The sequence below is a fragment of the Terrapene carolina genome, unplaced genomic scaffold (genome assembly GCF_002925995.2).
Source record: "Terrapene carolina triunguis isolate 2854851 unplaced genomic scaffold, T_m_triunguis-2.0 Scaffold238, whole genome shotgun sequence".
Lineage (NCBI taxonomy): Eukaryota > Metazoa > Chordata > Testudines > Emydidae > Terrapene > Terrapene triunguis.
Window position 1 is genome coordinate 15,812,940 of NW_020664589.1, and position 19,713 is coordinate 15,832,652.

At 41.0% G+C, this 19,713-nt stretch overlaps 1 protein-coding gene across 1 annotated transcript in view; it reads right to left on the minus strand.

Annotated features, from left to right (window-relative positions):
- DENND1A (DENN domain containing 1A) overlaps window positions 1-19,713 on the minus strand; it is a 343,291-nt gene that overhangs the window by 130,985 nt on the left and 192,593 nt on the right. Inside the window, exon 12 of the mRNA XM_026657267.2 lies at window positions 10,473-10,518. Within this exon, the coding sequence (XP_026513052.1) occupies window positions 10,473-10,518 (46 nt within the window). The remainder of the gene's footprint in view (window positions 1-10,472; window positions 10,519-19,713) is intronic.

Consider the following 19,713-nt stretch of genomic DNA (forward strand, 5'->3'; position numbering starts at 1 on the left):
AAAAAAATCACCTCTCTCGGTCTTAGGATTTTTAGCTTTTTTTTAACAATTTAAATTTTGAGACAAATTTAACTTTATAGTGGCTCTTCATGATCCGATACAAAGGAGATGGGCATATTACAAATACTGAGGTGGGAGATATGAGACAGAAAACATATTTTCTTACTAAAAAAACAAATGTTCAAAAAGTTTACCAAACAAAAATACATTTTTCTATCATAATTTTATATACTTTCTTAGAATGCAAAATATCATTCACAACAATTGTCTAATATCTGTTTGCTTTATGACTTGTCTAAATGACTGACAATTAATGTTTACAGTTTATTTACCTAACACCACCACAATACTGCAGACAACAATGTGTCAATCTGGCTACCAGAAGCAGGAAAAGCAACGGATATAAAATTTTATTATTTCATGCCCCAACAGCAGCCAGAAGGACTTAATGAAATCAGCCTTAGATTTACAATCTGAAATAGCTATTCAACAGGCAGATATGGTTAAGCTAAATGTACCCTTTGACCTTTCAACCCTTTGATCCTGGCACAGCAGGTGGCCTACTACCCCCTCCTGTGCATCTTCCACTCTTCCGCCAATCTCCTAACCTTGATGTGCAGTAGCCCTGATCCTACACAGGTGATTCTCAAGATCCTTATCACAAGCAGCTGCTGCTAACTGAATGACAAAAATCACTAGTGCTGATGTGATCCAATACTATTGAGCAACACAGGAAAAGGCTTCTTGCTGCAGTTACTGAAAAGTTTTTCAGGGCTGAAATTAATAAAGATCTCTTCTAAAAACGTCATATAATAACATATCTAGAATCTCTTTTTAAATCCAAAGTCATTTTTCAATGACAGACCATTTAAAAAATAACTTTTCATGCATTTAGGTCAGTGGTTCTCAAACTGTGGGTCGGGACCCCGTTTTAATGGAGTCACCAAATCTGGCTTAGACTTACTGGGGCCCAGGGCTGAAGCCCGAGCCCCACCGCCTGGGGCCAAAGCTGAAGCCCTGGGCAGCAAGGCTCAGGTTACAGGCCTCGTGCCTGGGGCTGAATCTTGGGGCTTTGGCTTTGGACCCCTGCCTGGGGCGGTGGGACTTGGCTGGGTTCAGGCTTGGGTCCTCCTTCCTGGGGTTATGTAGTAATTTTTGTTGTCAGAAGGGGGTCGCAGTGCAATGAAGTTTGAGAACTGATTTAGGGTGTATTTCATCTCTGCCTTTAAAACAATAAATATCAATGCTTTCCAGGCAAAATAGCCAATTTTTGGATTTGCAGATATTTTATTTCTTTAAGTCTTGAATTAAAGAATGTCTTTTCATGTTCCCACGTGTTTGCTATTTCCTTATCATAAAATTTGGAAACTATTTCCACAGTTATTTGTAAAAAAGCCACAGCTTGATAATACACTTATCAAGTTCACAAGTTAAACCCTTTAAGAAGCACTAAAGATTATCCCACCTAACGATACAAATGCAAAAATACACAATCATCACTACTACTGAAAAGCCTCAATGGCTAATGGCAAAGAATTCATAGGTACTTACAGAATGGGTATGTGAGTGCAACCAAAAGCTGGGTACATAGGGATGGTCCAGAGACTATTTATACAACTCTTATCAGATACTTACTGTGTCCAACCAGACTAAAGAAGAACCTGAAAGTTATCCTATGACAACTAGGTCTGCTGCCACTGAGATAAACAGAATTTCAGTGGCAGTAGACATAGTTGTCACACGATATGCAGATACAATATGCAGATACTGGATTTTGATCTTGGTAACTGTTCCTCATGCTTAGGTACAATAAAAGAGAGAAACATTTTCCTTGCTGACATATTTGATTGTAATATTTTGTATACAAAAACATGTCATGAATTTGACTGATCTAAAATATATTTGTAGCCATAGATAAAGAATGCCTGAGCAATGAGGGTTTCTTAAAAGTATGCTATGTCCTTTCTTTATACAAGGCTGGGATGATAGTTTCATGCCCTGAATCCAGCATCACAGTGGCGTGCATTATTGCATATTTACACAATGGCTATGACTGTGGTAAGCGCTGAATGGAAGTCTGTACTGTCAACAATTGAATATCTGACTGCTACAAAGGAATATCCCAAAACAGTTAAACAAAACCACATGTGCTTAAATCCCAATAGATATCCTACTAGGTCAAGGGCATTCCTCTTCAATCAGCACCATCACACTAATCGTTTCAGCTACAAAAACAGTTGCTGAACCAATCACTTACAATGACAAAACATAGAGAGGTTGCCAACTAAGTTTAGCACTGCTCATACACAAAGATTAACTTAAAATAATGTGTACTCTGAAATAACGTTTAATATAGGGGTAGTAACAAAAGTGGAAGATTGAAGTAACGAGTTAATTTGAGATGGTTTCATTATCTTATCTCACTACTATTTATCAGTACTAAATACTTATCTTTATCTAATATGAATTCGATTAGTACCATAAGTGTGCCCCATTATTCATGTAATAGTCCAAGCCGTGCTTATAAACTTTTAGTCTTCTTTGAAGTCACTTTATGGATTGCTAAATGGAAATCTTAGATAGAATGACTAACTAGGTGATGATAGAAAGACTGAAAAATAAGAGCACCACACAGTTCCATATTTTCTACCAGGATTTTCCCTCATAAATCAGCTGGTGCCCTCTGACCTATAACAGGAGATTATCTTATCTCACTAGAGAACATTTCAGTCACACCAAATTAGACTTAACAGTCAATGGATACATTTGATATTTTAATCATCAGAAAAAATTGTCATTTTTCATTAACATAGCTGCTGCCTCTATATAGACCCCATGCCACACCAGAAACTCAAAGCCAAATCTGAGGTGCACAATTGTTTGGAAATGTCTGTGGGAATAGAAAAGAGGGCGTATGTTAAAGAAAAAAAAAAAGTCTTTACATTATTCCAATAATTCCTTTTAGAGGAAACCATTTTGAGAACTGTAGCACCAGAGTCATGATTTCTAAAGAAAAGACCCTAAAGACAAAGCTAATAAATTATTCACTTCTTATCTCCCAGTTAACCAAGCTTTAGCTACTTTTTTCTCCATAGAGATGTTTCCATATTTAGGCTCCCACTAAAAACACATTGGAAAAATGTATGTAGGAATGCCCTGATCCTGGAATTTAAGCTGTCTGTGGCAGAAATTTTAGTACATGGGGAACCCCAATTTCTTCCATGGGACTCCGTATAGGCACAAGAGTCCCACCTGCCTGGATCTGACTGCAGGATCAGGGGCCTTAGGCTCTTCTCATCCTGGAACAAGAATCTTAGGCTTGGTCTACACTAAACCCCCAAATCGAACTAAGGTACGCAACTTCAGCTACGTGAATAACGTAGCTGAAGTTCGAAGTACCTTAGTTTGAACTTACCTCGGTCCACACGCGGGAGGCAGGCTCCCCCGTCGACTCCGCGGTACTCCTCTTGTCTAGCTGGAGTACCGCAGTCGACGGCGAGCACTTCCTGGTTAGACTTATCGCGTCCAGACAAGACGTGATAAGTCGAACCCAGAACTTCGATTGCCAGCCGCCGAACTAGCGGCTGGGTGTAGACATACCCTTAGTGTATGTCAAGCACTTTGAAAGACACCTAGGCTGTAATTTATATATTAATTAAATTAAATATTTTCTATTGATCTATATATTGGACAATTAGAATATCCTTTTAAATATACTTTATTATTATTTTACTATTGAAACACTGTCAAATAGCAGATCTTAAACAATACACAACTGTTAAGAACATGAGTGAATCCTCTGATGCTAAAATATTACACTAACATGGTTGTAAGATTCAATATATTTTTCTATGTACAAAAAAAGTAACAAGCTTTCAGCATTAGAAACAGGCTAACAGGTAAACTACAGTAAAACTACAGTAATAATCTAGCTAATCTGACAAAAGCCTATTTTCCTGTGCCAGGGTGCAGACAAATTATGGTTTACTCACTAGTAAATATTAGATCAAATAGCCCCTGGTGGATTTTTTTTTTTAAATGGCAAAGGCAAAGATATCCACGACACAAAAAATGGATCTTTTAGTGCAGAGGAAGGACAGGAGTTTTGTTTGTTTACTTGTTTTTAATTTTACATGGGACTTTGATTAGCAACACTTCACCAATGTGTCTGTGTTCCAGAAGCTATGGTTTATCAAAAAACCATACTGGATACACACTGCTAAACACTATGTTTACCCATACAGCTTACCCAAGAGCTTTTTCTATTTTGGGCCGTCTGAGATGGTGTTTGGAAGGACTGTAGGACAGGAGGGTTGGGATGAGGCATAAACACAATCTGGGGAAAAGTGGTGCTAGTCAGATGTGCAAAGGCATTTTGAGGAAGGAACTTCCAATATGCAGGTAGTTAATATTACCTCTTCTTTATTCACCCCAGGGCTAAATGAATCAATCAAAAAACGTTGGGATTGAATTATTTTTTTAAAGTAGAGAATAATATTTTAAAAAGCCAAAGTAAGGTAAATGTCTGACACTGGTATGAGGCAGAAAAGTTCTTGTGCTATACAAAAAAAGCAGAGAACAATGGATGCTAGGTTATCTATCTAGATATTTACATGGCTCCAACACTTTAGCATCTAAGTGCCTGAGGATGTATTATCTGAAAATAAATCTAGAGTGTAAATCACATTTGCACAGATAAGGCAAACAAATCAATTTTCACCTTAACACCAAACTACTCTGATTTGGTCAGTCAACATAATATTTGTTGCAATATGAAGCCAGGAAGAAACAAGCATTTGCACATACTGTCTTCTCAGGAAGAAAGGCTACATAGGAGGAAGAATAATGACAAGAAGGAGAACATTGTTCCAGTTGACCAAAAGTATCAAATCATATGTTCTTTAGTGACACACGATCATCTCTACCAGAAAAGGAAAAAAACAGATTGCCTTTCCTAAGACTGCAGTGTGCAATGCAGATGGCCCCTGAGACACTAGATCTGAATGTCCTTGAAATTTAGAAAAGTCCATATCCAAACTTGGTGGGTGAGTCCCATTTCTCGCATTCTGGACATTTGGATACTGGGCCTGAATTTGAACCTTCCCATTCTCCCATTGATCCATTCTTTGTATCATTTTATCCCTCCTTAGCCTTGACCATTCTTGGAAAAGACACAGACACATGAATTAACAAGAAAGCCTATAGTACAATCCCTTTCCCACTAGAGCTACCGCAAAACTGTAAGAGAACAGAGTTATAAATCTTCTCTAGAAACAAGGAAGAGTCTATGAACTACAACAGAAACACAACATTTACATGGAAAGTTTTCAGACTCACAAAAATGGCTTTGGAGAGGTGATTCCATCTTTGTAATTGGGGGAGGAGGGAAAGAATTGACAATTAAAGGCTCTGATGTAGTAAGTTCAAGGATACTTGGTGCCTGCATAGCATGGTTTGTCTTTAAATCACTGTGCACATATTAACTTCACAACACAAATTTATTATCCCCATCTTAAAGATGGGAAAAGTAAGACATAGAGATGAAGTGACTTGCTTAATGAGCTAGGATCTGAACTCCTGAGTTCTTGGTTTCCAGCCACATACTCAGTCCACCAGACCATGCTGGCTCATTGCCAATTCCTGCTCGCCTACTGTGCAGGATACAAACTTGTTAACCTCCTGTAGGAAAGGGCTCACCACACTCAGTTTGATGTAAGTTCCCATATCCCAAGAGTGATTACATATGGGACAAGAGTTGAAGTGCAGATCTTATCTAAAAATAGGTTTTAACACAATAATTCATGTATTATTTGTACTTGTGGGGTTTAGAATTAAGTCCCCCAAACTATATTTCAAGCATATTAAGTTTAATATCTATTAAAATCATGAATGTACTGTTGTGTATAGTTTTACACCACACTGGATAGTGGCACAGGCCAAACTAAGAACAACATAATCATCCCCTTAATAGTGCTGCATAGTGTGTTAATAATATCTAACCAACTGGTAGTCAAAAACAGCAGAATACAGTACAAATATCCCTACAGAGCTTAAATATTTTCCATTTAAAAAGGTACAGTACTGCATCTTACCACTGTAAAGACACAAAACAAAATAAAAACAGTCCCCTAGTAAACCAGTGACCAAACTCACTGGTTTAGATTCTCAATTTGGATGGTATTCACCCAAGAGTTTTGAAGGAACTCAAATGTGAAACTGCAGGACTGCTAACTGTTGTCTGTAACCTATCATTTAAATCAGATTCTGTACCAAATGACTGGAGGGTAGCTAATGTGAAGCCAATTTTTAAAAAGGGCTCCAGAGGAGACCCCGGCAACTACAGGCCGGTAAGCCTGAGTTCAGTACCGGGCAAACCGGTTGAAACTATAGTAAAGAACAAAATTGTCAGACACATAGATGAACGTAATTTGTTGGGGAACAGTCAACATGGTTTTTGTAAAGGGAAATTATGCCTCACTAATCTACTAGAATTCTTTGAGGGGGTCAACAAGCATGTGGACAAGGTGGATCCAGTGGATATAGTTAGTGTATTTAGATTTTCAGAAAGCCTTTGACAAAGTCCCTCACCAAAGGCTCTTAAGCAAAGTAAGCTGTCATGGGATAAGAGGGAAGGTGCTCTCATGGATTGGTAACTGGTTAAAAGATAGGAAACAAAGGGTAGGAATAAGTGGTCAGTTTTCAGAATGGAGAGAGGTAAATAGTGGTGTCCCCCAGGGGTCTGTACTGGTCCCAGTCCTATTTCACATATTCATAAATGATCTGGAAAAAAGGGGTAAACAGCGAGGTGGCAAAATTTGCAGATGATACAAAAACTACTCAAGATAGTTAAGTCCTAGGCAGACTGCGAAGAGCTACAAAAGGATCTCTCAAAACTGGGTGACTGGGCAACAAAATGACAGATGAAATTCAATGTTGATAAATGCAAAGTAATGCACATTGGAAAACATAATCCCAACTATATATATATAAATAAAATAATGGAGTCTAAATTAGCTGTTACCACTCAAGAAAGAGATCTTGGAGTGATTTGTGGATAGTTCTCTGAAAACATCCACTCGATGTGCAGTGGCAGTCAAAAATGCAAACAGCGTGTTGGGAATCATTAGGGAAGGGATAGATAATAAGACACAAAATATCATATTGCCTCTATATAAATCCATGGTATGCCCACAACTTGAATACTGTGTGTAGATGTGGTCACCCCATCTCAAAAAAGATATATTGGACTTGGAAAAGGTTCAGAAAAGGGCAATAAAAAGATTAGGGGTACGGAACAGCTGCCATATGAGGAGAGATTAATAAGACTGGGACTTTTCAGCTTGGAAAAGAGATGACTGGGGGCGATATGATAGAGGTCTATAAAATCATGACTGGTGTGGAGAAATTAAATAAGGAAGAGTTATTTACTCCTTCTCATAGCACAAGAACTAGGGGCCACCAAATGAAATTAATAGGCAGCAGGTTTAAAACAAACAAAAGGAAGTATTTTTTCACACAATGCGCAGTCAACCTGTGGAACTTCTTGCTAGAGGATGTTGTGAAGGCCAAGACTATAATAGGGTTTAAAAAAAAAACTAGATAAATTCATGGAAGATAGATCCATCAATGGCTATTTGCCGGGATAGTGTCCCTAGCCTCTGTTTGTCAGAATCCGGGAATGAGCGAAAGTGGATGGATCACTTGATGAATCCCTGTTCTGTTCATTCCCTCTGGGGCACCTGGCACTGGCCACTGTCGAAAGACAGGATACTGGGCTAGATGGACCTTTGGTCTCACCCAGTATGGCCGTTCTTATTTCAAGTTGTTTATCAATTGGGGAGACTGAGTTCAGAGCCCAGATAACAGTTTGCTACTTTCAAGCAAACAGCTTGAACATTAAACATTGTTAAAATGTAGCATTTGTCATGCTATTTGTCTCATTATTTCTGCTTAATGCAACACAGAAAAATTGCCCAGAAGCTTTTTTTGCACAATATGACTGGAACAATGTATATAATGGCATAGTCTGGGGGTTTAGCCTCTTAGCAGGGCAGTACCCTGGATGATTATTGCTGACATATACCCAAAAGAGACAGATGTCTGTACGGCAAAGTTACCAGTTTTTGATGTAGGTTCCAAATGTTCTTGTATTACACATTATTTTATGAGGTGCATGACTAAGTGATTGTATGTTGTAAGATATCGTACATAGAATAGCTCAAATTTTCAACTGTGGTGTTTAAAGTTAAGTACCTAAGTGGTCTGATTGTCAAAGATGTTGAGCATCAGCCGCTGCTACCAACTTGAAAATGCTAACCTGTAGTTAGCTTCCCCTGATTTCCAAGCAGCAATATTTCCCTACTCCCACTGCATATGGCTTTCAGACTGGCCCTGTTAATCGGTACTAATGACTAAGGACAAATATTCAAAACAATCTAAGTATGCAGTGTAGTTGTAACTGCGTTGGTCCCAGGATATTACAGAGACAAGATGGATAAAGTAATATCTATTATTCCACCAACTTCTGTTCAATAAAAGACATTACTTCCATCCACCTTATCTCTCTAAAACCATTTAAGTGACATTTAGGCACTTTTGAAAATATTACCCTACGGTTAGGATTTTCAAAGGAGCCCTAGGTTCTGCACCCCATATTGAAAAAAGTGGGAGTTGGGTGATTTGCTTCCACGGGTTCTTTTGAAAATTACAGTCCATGGTGCTTGGGGATTATTTCCAGTTGTTTTACATGTTCCTACATCCTGCAAGAAGGCCAGGTTTTTCTTATTGATGATAAGATCCCTGCTCCTGGACCTATCATCTTGAGCATTAGAAACTAATGATCACCAAATCTATAAAAGCCTAAAAATGGCAAAGTAGAGATGGTCAATAGTGTTGTTAAAAAAAAAAATCAAGCCTGATCCACTCTGATAGAGTTAAATTCAATCGTAGTAAATTGGTCAAATGAAACAACAGGGTTCACACCATGTCTGCCTGTCTGTCTTGTGTGTCTCTCACATACACAGATGTGCTGGACTCTGATCACTGGGTTGAAAATAGTATCCGAAGTGTATTCATGAGTTTGCCAGAATTGTGCAAGCAACCAAATTAGGCTCCCGTGATGCAAACATTTAGGCACATGTTTAGTTTCAATCACGTGCTTAAAGTTAAGCATAGAATCATAGAATATTAGGGATGGAAGAGATCTCAGGAGGTCATCTAGTCCAATCCCCTGCACAAAGCAGGACCAACACCAACTAAATCATCCCAGCCAGGGATTTGTCAAGCCGGGCCTTAACAACCTCTTAAGGATGGAGATTCCACCAGCTCCCTAGGAAACCCATTCCCGTGCTTCACCGCCCGCCTAGTGAAATAGTGTTTCCTAATATCCAACCTAGACCTCCCCCACTGCAACTTGAGACCATTGCTTCTTGTTCTGTCATCTGCCACCACTGAGAACAGCCGAGCTCCATCCTCTTTGGAACCCCCCTTCAGGTAGTTGAAGGCTGCTATCAAATCCCCCCTCACTCTTCTCTTCTGCAGACTAAATAACCCCAGTTCCCTCAACCTCTCCTCATAAGTCATGTGCCCCAGCCCCCTAATAATTTCCGTTGCCCTCTGCTGGACTCTCTCCAATTTGTCCACATCCCTTCTGTAGTGGGGGGACCAAAACTGGACACAATACTCCAGGTGTGGCCTCATCAGTGCCGAATAGAGGGGGAATAATCACTTCCCTTGATCTGCTGACAATGCTCCTACTAATACAGCCCAAGGCTAGGTCTACAGTACCCGCCTGAATCGGCGGGTAGAAATCGATCTCTCGGGGATCAAATTATCGCGTCTCGTCGGGACGCGACAATCGATCCCCGAATCGACGCTCTTACTCCACCAGCAGAGGTGGGAGTAAGCGCCATCGACGGGGAGCCGCGGAGGTCGATTTTGCCGCCGTCCTCACAGCGGGGTAAGTCGGCTCTGATACGTTGAATTCAGCTCCGCTATTGGCGTAGCTGATTTGGCGTTTTTAAACCCCCCCCCCCCCCCCCGTAGTGAAGACCTGCCCCAATATGCCGTTGGCCTTCTTGGCAACAAGGGCACATGGCTGATTCATATTTCGTCCACTGTAATCCCCAGGTTCTTTTCTGCAGAACTGCTGCTTAGCCAGTTGGTCCCCAGCCTGTAGCGGTGCATGGGATTCTTCCTTCCTAAGTGCAGGACTCTGCCCTTGTCCTTGTTGAACCTCATCAGATTTCTTTTGGCCCAATTCTCCAATTTGTCTAGGTCACTCTGGACCCTATCCTTACCCTCCAGCGTATCTACCTCTCCCCCCCAGCTTAGTGTCATCTGCGAACTTGCTCAGGGTGCAATTCATCCCATCATCCAGATCATTAATAAAGATGTTGAAGCATGTGTTTGCAGCAGTAGGGCCTAAAGCACAGAAATACATACTACTCTGAGGGACGAGGGGAGAGACTTACCTCCATTAAACTTAAATGTATTCCAATGAGGTAGGGCATCGGGGCACTGTGAAGAGAAACAAACAGCTTATTTATATTCAGATAATGCTGGAGATTGTAAACACAAACTTAAAAAAGCCAGCTGTAATATAGATAACAGGGATACAGGATTAAATTTTATTTAAAAATAGAAATCCAGATGCAACATTCCATTTGAGCCGAAAAATGTCAGTTTTATTTTGAAGTCTTATCTCTTAATTTGAAAGCCACTGTCTCTAATTTAATAATTTTCCACTGCAGCTTGCAAGGTGAAGTTGTCATTACTAAAAAATAGCAGTTAAAGGAGGGAAGCTACCAAACATATTATTATTTTATTATGAATACATCCAGAATGACACCATGGACATCTGTGGTTCCACTTCTTCAAATAATGTCATTTAAAGAGGTTTGCCCATATGAAACATTGTGGTTAAATTACTTATATACATCACCCAATAGTTAGGACAAGCTCTTGATCCTTTGGCCAATGCATGCCAAGAAGAGAGCATTTTAATATTTATTTATTGCTGAATTCAACAGATCCTGATACAGACTCCCATATTATAGAAAACAGTCCATCTAGCCCAGTATCCGGTCTTCCGATAGTGGCCAATGCCAGATGCCCCAGAGAGAATGAACAGAACAGGTAATCACCAAGTGATCCTCCCCTGTTGCCCATTCCCAGCTTCTGGCAAACAGCGGCTAGAGACACCATCCCTGCCCATCCTGGCTAATAGCCATTGATGGACCTATAACAGCCTGTTTGTTGAGTGCTGACAAATGTGCTCAGCACAGTACAAAAGATGGAGTAAATTAGCTCATGCATCGAAGAGCTAACATTCTGTATGCCTGATGAGAGTTACACACCTATATCTAAGTGCAGAATTTTGCCCTAAGCATCCATTGGTATAACGAACTTAGTGCCTTTTTAAACCAATTTTCTGAATAAATTCATTCAAGAGCATTGTAATTGTCTGGTTTCACCCACAAAGTAGTTGTTGGGGCATTTAGTGCACTGGATGAGGTACACCACACGCTCTAATAGTCATGTGTAAGATCCATGGATCTCGAAAGGTGTGTTGTGGAGGGGTGCTGATCACTGTACCAATGGAGATATGTCTGCAGATTTTGCATCTGTTATGATGGCAGGGTCTGGTGCCACTTTGAGTTGGTGCGTCCTGGTTTGTGGGGAGCTTGCTTCTGATGATGAGCCTGGTGAGGTTGGGGGCTTGTTTGAAGGCCAGAATAGGAGATTCAGGAAAGATTTCATTTGGGATGTAGTCCCCATTGAGTATGGGTTATAATTGTTTAATGATATGCTGTACAGTTGCCAGTGGAGGGTGGAAGTGGCAACTAAGTTGGGGGTGCAGTGAGAGTGGTTTTTTTCTGTATTGAAGCAGGTTCTGTCGGGGTATTTGGGTGGCTCATTCCATGATGTGATGTACGTCTCTGGTGGAATGTCCTTGTTTGGTAAAGGCAGTTTTAAGTGTATTGAGGTGCGTAACCCAGACTTTCTTCTAGGAGTATATTCTGTGGTATCTGAGGGCCTGGCTGTAAATAACAGCTTTCTTGGTGTGTTTGGGTGGTTACTGGACCTGTGAAGTGTGGTGATCCTGGGTTTCTTGTCTATAGTTGTCTGTAGAGTTCCATTGTTGAAGCTGATCCTGGTGTCCAGGATGTTGATGCTGGTGTGGGAGTGTTTTAGAGACAGTTTGATGGATAAGTGATAGTTGTTAAAGTTGTGGTGGAAATCTATGAGGCAGTTTAGGTCATCTGTCCAGAGGATGAAAATATCATTGATGTATCTCAGGTATATCATTGGTTTTATGGTGCATTTGTCCAGAATTTTTTCTCCAGGTGGCCCATGAAGAGGTTGGCATATTGTGGAGCCATCCTAGTACCCAGTGCTGTTCCCATCGTTTCCACAAAGTGTTTGTTGTTGACTGTACACTTTTTTGGGGTGGATATCTGAGTTTTGTCTGTTGTCTTGTAAATATTTGAGGCAGGCAGTGATGCTGTCATTGTGAGGGATATTGGTGTATAGGGAGGTGACATTTATGGTGACAAGGACAGTATTCTTAGAAAGACTGTTAATATTGCAGCATTTTTGGAGGAAGTCAGTTATGTCTTGGAGGAAGCTGACTCTAGTGTGGTGATTGGTTTGAGGATGGTTTCTATTATGAGTCCTGATATTCCTTCAATTAGAGAGCCATGGCCAGAAATGGTGGGTCTGCCTGGGTTCCCTTATTTGTGTATCTTGGGAAGCATGTAGAAGATTCCTGGGATGGGTTCATGGGGGATGAAGTTGTAGAATTTCTCTTAGAGTTGTTTGGGGAAGGATTAGAAGATATCCTTACATTCCTGGGTGAACTGGGCTGTGGAGTCGTCTCTGAGTTCTTTATAGCAGGTGGAGTCAGAGAGTTGTCAGTTCGCCTCGTTGACGCAGTCATTGTGGTTGAGAACAACGATGGTGCCACCCACCACTGCTCTGTCTGATGGTTTGGTCACTATTTGGTGCTTGGATTTCAGGGACTGTACAGCTGTGCTCTTGGCAGTGGAGAGACGGTGGTGGATGTGATGTTTGTTAAGGATTTCAGTCAATTTTTTTCCTGAAGCAATCAATGTAATTCTTAAGTGTGTGGTATCATCCACTGTGGGGTGTCCAGTCAGGGCATGCTTTTTTCTGATGACTGTTGGTGGGGACCTGGTAGTTGTGGGTGGCGAAGTCATGGTTGTGAAATAATTCTTTGAGATGGAGTTGGTGAAAGAATTCTTCTAGTTCTCCACATGTTAGTATGGTATCAGGTTCTGCGATGGGGCAGAAGCTCAGTCCGTTGGAGAATATGGATAATTCAGCTCCAGTTAGGGGTACTCTTGATAAATTGATGGTGTTGGGGTCCATGTAGTGGGTCCTGGTGCCATGGTTTATCCTAGAGGAGAAGTTCTGTGGATTGAGGAGGAGTTGTAGTTTATTCCCCTTTTTGTATTTGTGTTGGATGGCTGTCATCAGGTTTTTTGGATAGTTGTTTTGGGTTTGTTGCATGATCTCCAGGTAGGTTTCCTGATTTTTTCTTTCCAGGGTGTGGGTGTATGATGATTTCTTGTATGAGGTGGTCCCTTCTGGAGCATGTGAGGTGCAGGAAATTGTTCCTCAGTTTTTCTGAAACCCTTCTGTAGAGAGTACATATTGGAGTACATTTGGAGTCATATATAGTGGTCAGAGAGATACAGTTTTGCTTCTTGCATTTGCTCAGAAAATAGATGTCACTTCCTTGCCATAACAGATGCAAAACCTACAGATATAGCTCCACTGCTACAATGATCAATACCCCTCACAACACACCTTTCAAGATCCAGGGGTCCTACACAAGCCTATCACAATATGTAATGTACTTCATCCAGGGCTAAATGCCCCAAGAACAACCATGTGGGTGCAACCAGACAATCACTGTGCTCTTGAATGAACTCACACAGAAAAATATAAAAGACAAACACCATATCTGGGCGAACACATCTCACAAAACAATCACTCCGTATCTGACCTCTCAGTCCTTGTCTTCAAAGGAAACCTGCACATCACCTTCAAAAGACAAGCCTGAAAGCTTAAATACATAACTTTGCTAGACACTAAAAATCATGCTCTTAATAAAGACACTGAATTTATGGCTTATTACAACAATCCGTAACCCACTAACCCCTCCCTCCCTTTTATTGTCCTCGGCTGCAGAGGTGCTCACGGGCCACTTCACCTTGAATCATCCCTTAAAATGTGTGTTAATTACTTATGCTAAACAATCTGTTCCACCTTGTATTTAGCTGTGACACTCCAAGTACCTTTCCCAGACCTGAAGAAGAGCTCTATGTAGCTCAAAAGTTTATGTTTTTCTCCAACAGAAGTTGGTCCAATAATAGATCTATTACCTCCTCCATCTTGTCTGTCTTATATCCTGGGACCAACATGGCTACAACAACATAGGCACAACATCTTATTTTATCACCAAAAGAGGGTAAAATGCTACTAATTTGATTTTGGATATTAAATTCTTGTAGATTCACTAAAAAGTTTAGTTCACCTTTAATCTTAAATAAAAGTGAAAGGAATTGTAGTGACTTGGTTTAAAATAACCACTATAGGGCCTTCTTATGAAGCGTAGACAGAAGCTCATAAAAATGTAGTGTTGGAAGCATTAATTGAAGATGCTATTAAAATCCTATGCATTACTGCTTTGTCTCACCACTATACAAATAGTTTGACTAATTTGTATATTGATCTTCTCAATCTGTCATATAGTTTAGCACCAAAAGGCCACATCAGGATTGCTGCCCTATTGTGCTGGGTGCCATAGTAACACGGATAGAGAGGCAGCCCCTGCCCTGGACAGTACTCAACCAACATTTTTGATTACCTTTTAAAGAGACATTATATATGAATTTTCAGTATCCTACAACAAAACTTCTAGGTCTCATTAAAGTGATGAGGTAGCATATTGCACATCAATTAATTTTGGAGACCGCAGTAAGAACACTCCTGTTTTTTCCCATTGTGCCGCAATGCAGTATCTTAAAGTGAGTTCCCACTTACCAGAGAGATTACTACCTCAGAAGCTCACTCAATGAAAATTCTGGGGTTCATGCTTCACTGGGAGGTCTACAAGTTAGCAGTAGTGTTTGAAACCACTCTTGTATGTTGCAGCTTTTGCCATATTACAAGTGTACACATTAAAGTTCAAGGCTTACATAGGAAACGTCAAATTGGAGAGTATTTGTTTGTCATTTTGCATGTTTTAATTGCAGGAAATAGACATTTCCTTCACACGTACTGCTTCTTTTCTAATGACCGCATACCAGGGGCAAGGAAATACCCAACAATTTTATACTCAAAGTGTAAACCATCAGTTTAGCTGCAAGCTGCACAAATGCTCAACTTCCCTGTGTGCCTAACTGTGCTGTTCCAGCCTTCTCCAGTATACACTCAAATGAATGTGTTTCTAATTAAGTAGCTTCGAGAACACGACAGCTTCAATGTCAAAAATACAAAGTCTGAACCTCGGCAGGAAGTCTTAAGACGGCAAACGTCTCATCTAGTGGAACTTTGGCTAAAGTAATGAAAGGAAGCAGGAAGGGTGCACTACTCCAGAAAACGGGACATTTATGAATGTGTCCAGAAGCACAGCCTGTCATAGATCATATTAAAACTGAAATCTGTAAAAAGTTAATTAATAGTATCATGTCAATCTTTCAGTCTTCCACAGTTAATCAACAAATGGACTAGGGAGAATAATATATTTAATAAGAATGTCAGAACTGCTGAAATCAGGTGCCAACAAGTGAGATGCTAAGAAGTTGTAAAACAGATATAGCCTAAGAAATTTGGAATTAAATAACTAGGTGATAGATTGCCTAACCAATTTATTAATATGAGGGATCTAATTTAAAAGAAATATAGCACTTAAACATGTTATAGTGTGGGGGCGAGGGGTTATAGTGATTAGATTTAAAAGGTAATATGTTATTATTTATTATTTGTATTGCTGTACTGCTTAGGAGCCCAAGCTATGGACCAGGCGCTGTACAAACACAAAGCAAAAAGACAGTCCTTGCCCCAAAGAGCTTACAATCTACTTATAAGACAAGAGACAACAGAGGGATGCAGACATTAGTGTCATGGAAAAGAAGAGTTTTAAGGGGGGTGGGGGGAGTTGAAGAAGGATAATGTGTTAGTTTTGCAGAGGTTTACAGGGAGTTCCTCTCTAGTATGTGGAGCAGCACAGGAAAAGGCACGAAGATGCTTGTTTGAAAATTTAATAAGTGAGTGATGGAAGCTGGCACAGTGAGCCAATTGGAGAAAGATGTCAAGATCTCGAGAGTGAATGAGAGATGATAGGTAGGATGGGGACAGGTCGTGAAGAACCTTGAATGTAAAGATAAGTAGCTTATGTTTGATTCAACAGAGAAGGCGGAGCCAGTGGAGGGATTCAAAGTGAGGGGTAACATGGTCAAAACAACAGATTAGGACAGCAGCTCTCAAACTGTGGGCCGCAACCCCATTTTAATGGGGTCGCCAGGGCTGGCTTAGACTTGCTGGGGCCCGGGACCAAAGCCCGAGGGCTTCAGCCCTGGGCATCAGGACACAGGTTCTAGGCCCCCTGCCTGGGGCTTCGGCTTTGCCCCTTCCCCCCACACCAGGGGGTTGGGATGGCTCAGGCTTCAGTCCCCTTCCTAGGGTCGCATCGTAATTTTTATTGTTCAAAGGGGGTTGTGGTGCAATGAAGTTTGAGAACCCCTGGACTAGGGAAATGATCTTTGCAGCAGCATTCTGAATGGATATGAATGAGGCCAGGTTGCATTTGTCAGGGCCAGAGAGAAGGCTGCTGCAGTAATCAAGACACAAGATGATGAGAGCCTGGATAAGCATTTTAGCTGTGTGAATAGAACAGTAAAGCTGTGTGTGAGAAATATTATGAAGAAATAATTGGCATGATTCAGACTGGATGTGAGGACCTAGAGCAGGGGTAGGCAACCTGCGGTACGCGAGCTGATTTTCAGTGGCACTCAGACTGCCCGGGTCCTGGCCACCGGTCCGGGGGCTCTGCATTTTAATTTAATTTTAAATGAAGCTTCTTAAACATTTTAAAAACCTTATTTACTTTACATACAACAATAGTTTAGTTATATATTATAGACTTATAGAAAGAGAGCTTCTAAAAACGTTAAAAATGTATGACTGGCACGCGAAACCTTAAACCAGAGTGAATAAATGAAGACTCGGCACACCACTTCTGAAAGGTTGCCGACCCCTTACCTAGAGAGAGGTTTAAGTCCAAGATAGTGACCAGGTTATGGGCCTGCGTTACAGGAAACACGATGGTGTTGTCCATAGTGATTGAGAAAGCAAGCAGCAAGGAAGGCTTGGTGAGGTGGAGGGACTGGAGCAGGCACGGTTAAGAGCTCTCTTTTAGCCATGCTGGGCTTAATCTGACAGACATCCCTGAGGACATGTCAGAGAGAGAAGCTGAGATTTGAATTTGGACAGATGGAGACAGGTCTGAGTACAGAGGTAGACCTGAGTCCTTACCATAGAAGCTGTAGTTGAATTTGTATCTGCAGATACGATTTCAGAGATAAGTTGTAGAGGGGGAAGAGAATGGAATAAAGGACAGACCCCTGTGGAACCCGCACAGAAAGTTGCAAGGGGGATGAGGAGGATCCTCTGGAGGACACACGGAAGGAGCCATTAGAAAAGCAGGAGAAGAACCAGAAGATGACAGAGATATGGAAGCAAAGAGAGGACAAAATAGCACAACTGACTGCATCAAAGACAGCTGACAGGTCAAGGAGGATGAGGATGAACTACTGGTTCTGAGCTTTGGCGAGAGTGGTTTCAGTGGCGTGCAAGTGGTGGAAGCTGGATTGGAGAGGGTCTAAAATGGAACTGGAGGAAAGGAACTCCAGACCGACTGTAAATAGCATGTTCAAATGAGCTCAGAAACTAAATGGATATGGGGCAGTAGTTGGTGAGGCAAGCAGGGTTAGGGGATGAGGGGTTTTTGGTTTGTTTTTTTGTTTTTAAGATAGGAGAGACTAAAGCATGCTTGTATTATGAGTAAGGCCCTTCCAATTTCACGACTGTGAAAGGTGTGTCATGGACCGTGAAATAAACCCTTCTCCATGAAATCTGATCTTCCCCATGCTACTATGAGAGCCCCACCAAGGGGCTCCTAGCTGCAAGTCCTGGCTGGGCTGTGGAGGGACAGGACTTGTCCTTCCCCTGCACGGCTGCTCTCACTCTCAGGGGGAGATCAGACCCACCTCAGAGTGCCTCCCCCTGCTACAGGAAGCTCTGGGGCAGGGCAGCAGTTGGAGGAGGTTTGTGGATGTGGGTTCCATCTCCCACTGCTGCTGGGAGTGCCCCAGCCAGTCTGGGAAGGGACAAGACTTCCTCTTCACCTGCACAGCTGCTCGGAGGGGGAGGGGGGAAAGAGAGGGAGGAGAGAAGAACAGACTCACCTCCAGTTACCTTTTGGGTTTACAACATCATGAAATTTCAGATGTAAACATCTGAAAACGTGAAACTGACCAATTAAAAAACCCTCTGGCTGTGAAACTGAGCAAAATGGACCATGAATTTGCTAGGGCCCTAATTATGAGGGGGGAAAGCCAGAGGAGAGAGAGAGAGGTTAAGGAGAACAGTAAGAGAAGGGATGAGAGCGGATACAAGGGAGATAAGGAGATGGGATGGGATCACTGAGAGAAGTGGAGGGTTCAGAGGGGGAGAGAAGATGAGAAACTTCTGTATATGACCCTATTCTGAAAAATTAAAATAAATTAAAATTGAAAAAAAGCTAATAAATATAGATCTTATCCGTCAAAATTATATACAAAAAATTGAATTCTACCAACCCTACTCATAAGTGTGTGGTGAACTTTAGTAGCAGGCATTAGTTGTGGATATAGAACATACAACAATCAAAGCATGTGGGCGAAAGTCACATGATGCAGACACATGACAGTTTCTCTCACACTTCAGTTTTCACCTACTGTGGGACAACCTGCTCTTCCAGTCCCACAGCCATGAATACCAATTGACAAAGATGTTTGGTGGCAGCCAATACCTATTAAGTCCCAGATTAACAAAGCACTAATTCCAACCACACTTTTTGCTTAAGCAATATGAATGCCTGGATCTTTATTTGGCATAAAAAGAAGATTGGCCATTGATTCACTGTTTGCTGTATCATTTCCCAAGGAGAACAGGGTTATTTATAATCAAATGAGTTGTACGAGTAAATATCAAATAATAAGAGTAGCAATGCGTAAGCATGAATATGGATATTGTGTATTTAATGGCTTCATATTGCCCATTCATTGTAACTGCATTTTTACAATTTGTTTAATTCCTTCCCTCCGGCTAACTAGAGACCCCTTAATTATTTTCCCGAGAGGTGAGCAACTACTAATTGGAAGAGAGGCAGGTGAAATAGAAGGACATTTCTGCTTAAGTGCTAATTTAAAAAAAAAAAAATACTGCCATTCAAGACAAAATGAAATTTAAAAACGACTGACATCAAGAAGATACATAATTTACAGCTCCCTAGGGATTTGTGCAACTTTGCTCGATTATTCTAAGGAAATGGGTAGTTACCATCACAAGTCACAGATCATACTTACTCTATTTGTGTCCTACCTGAGGTATAAATAGTCTTATTCTGCACCCTTACTCACG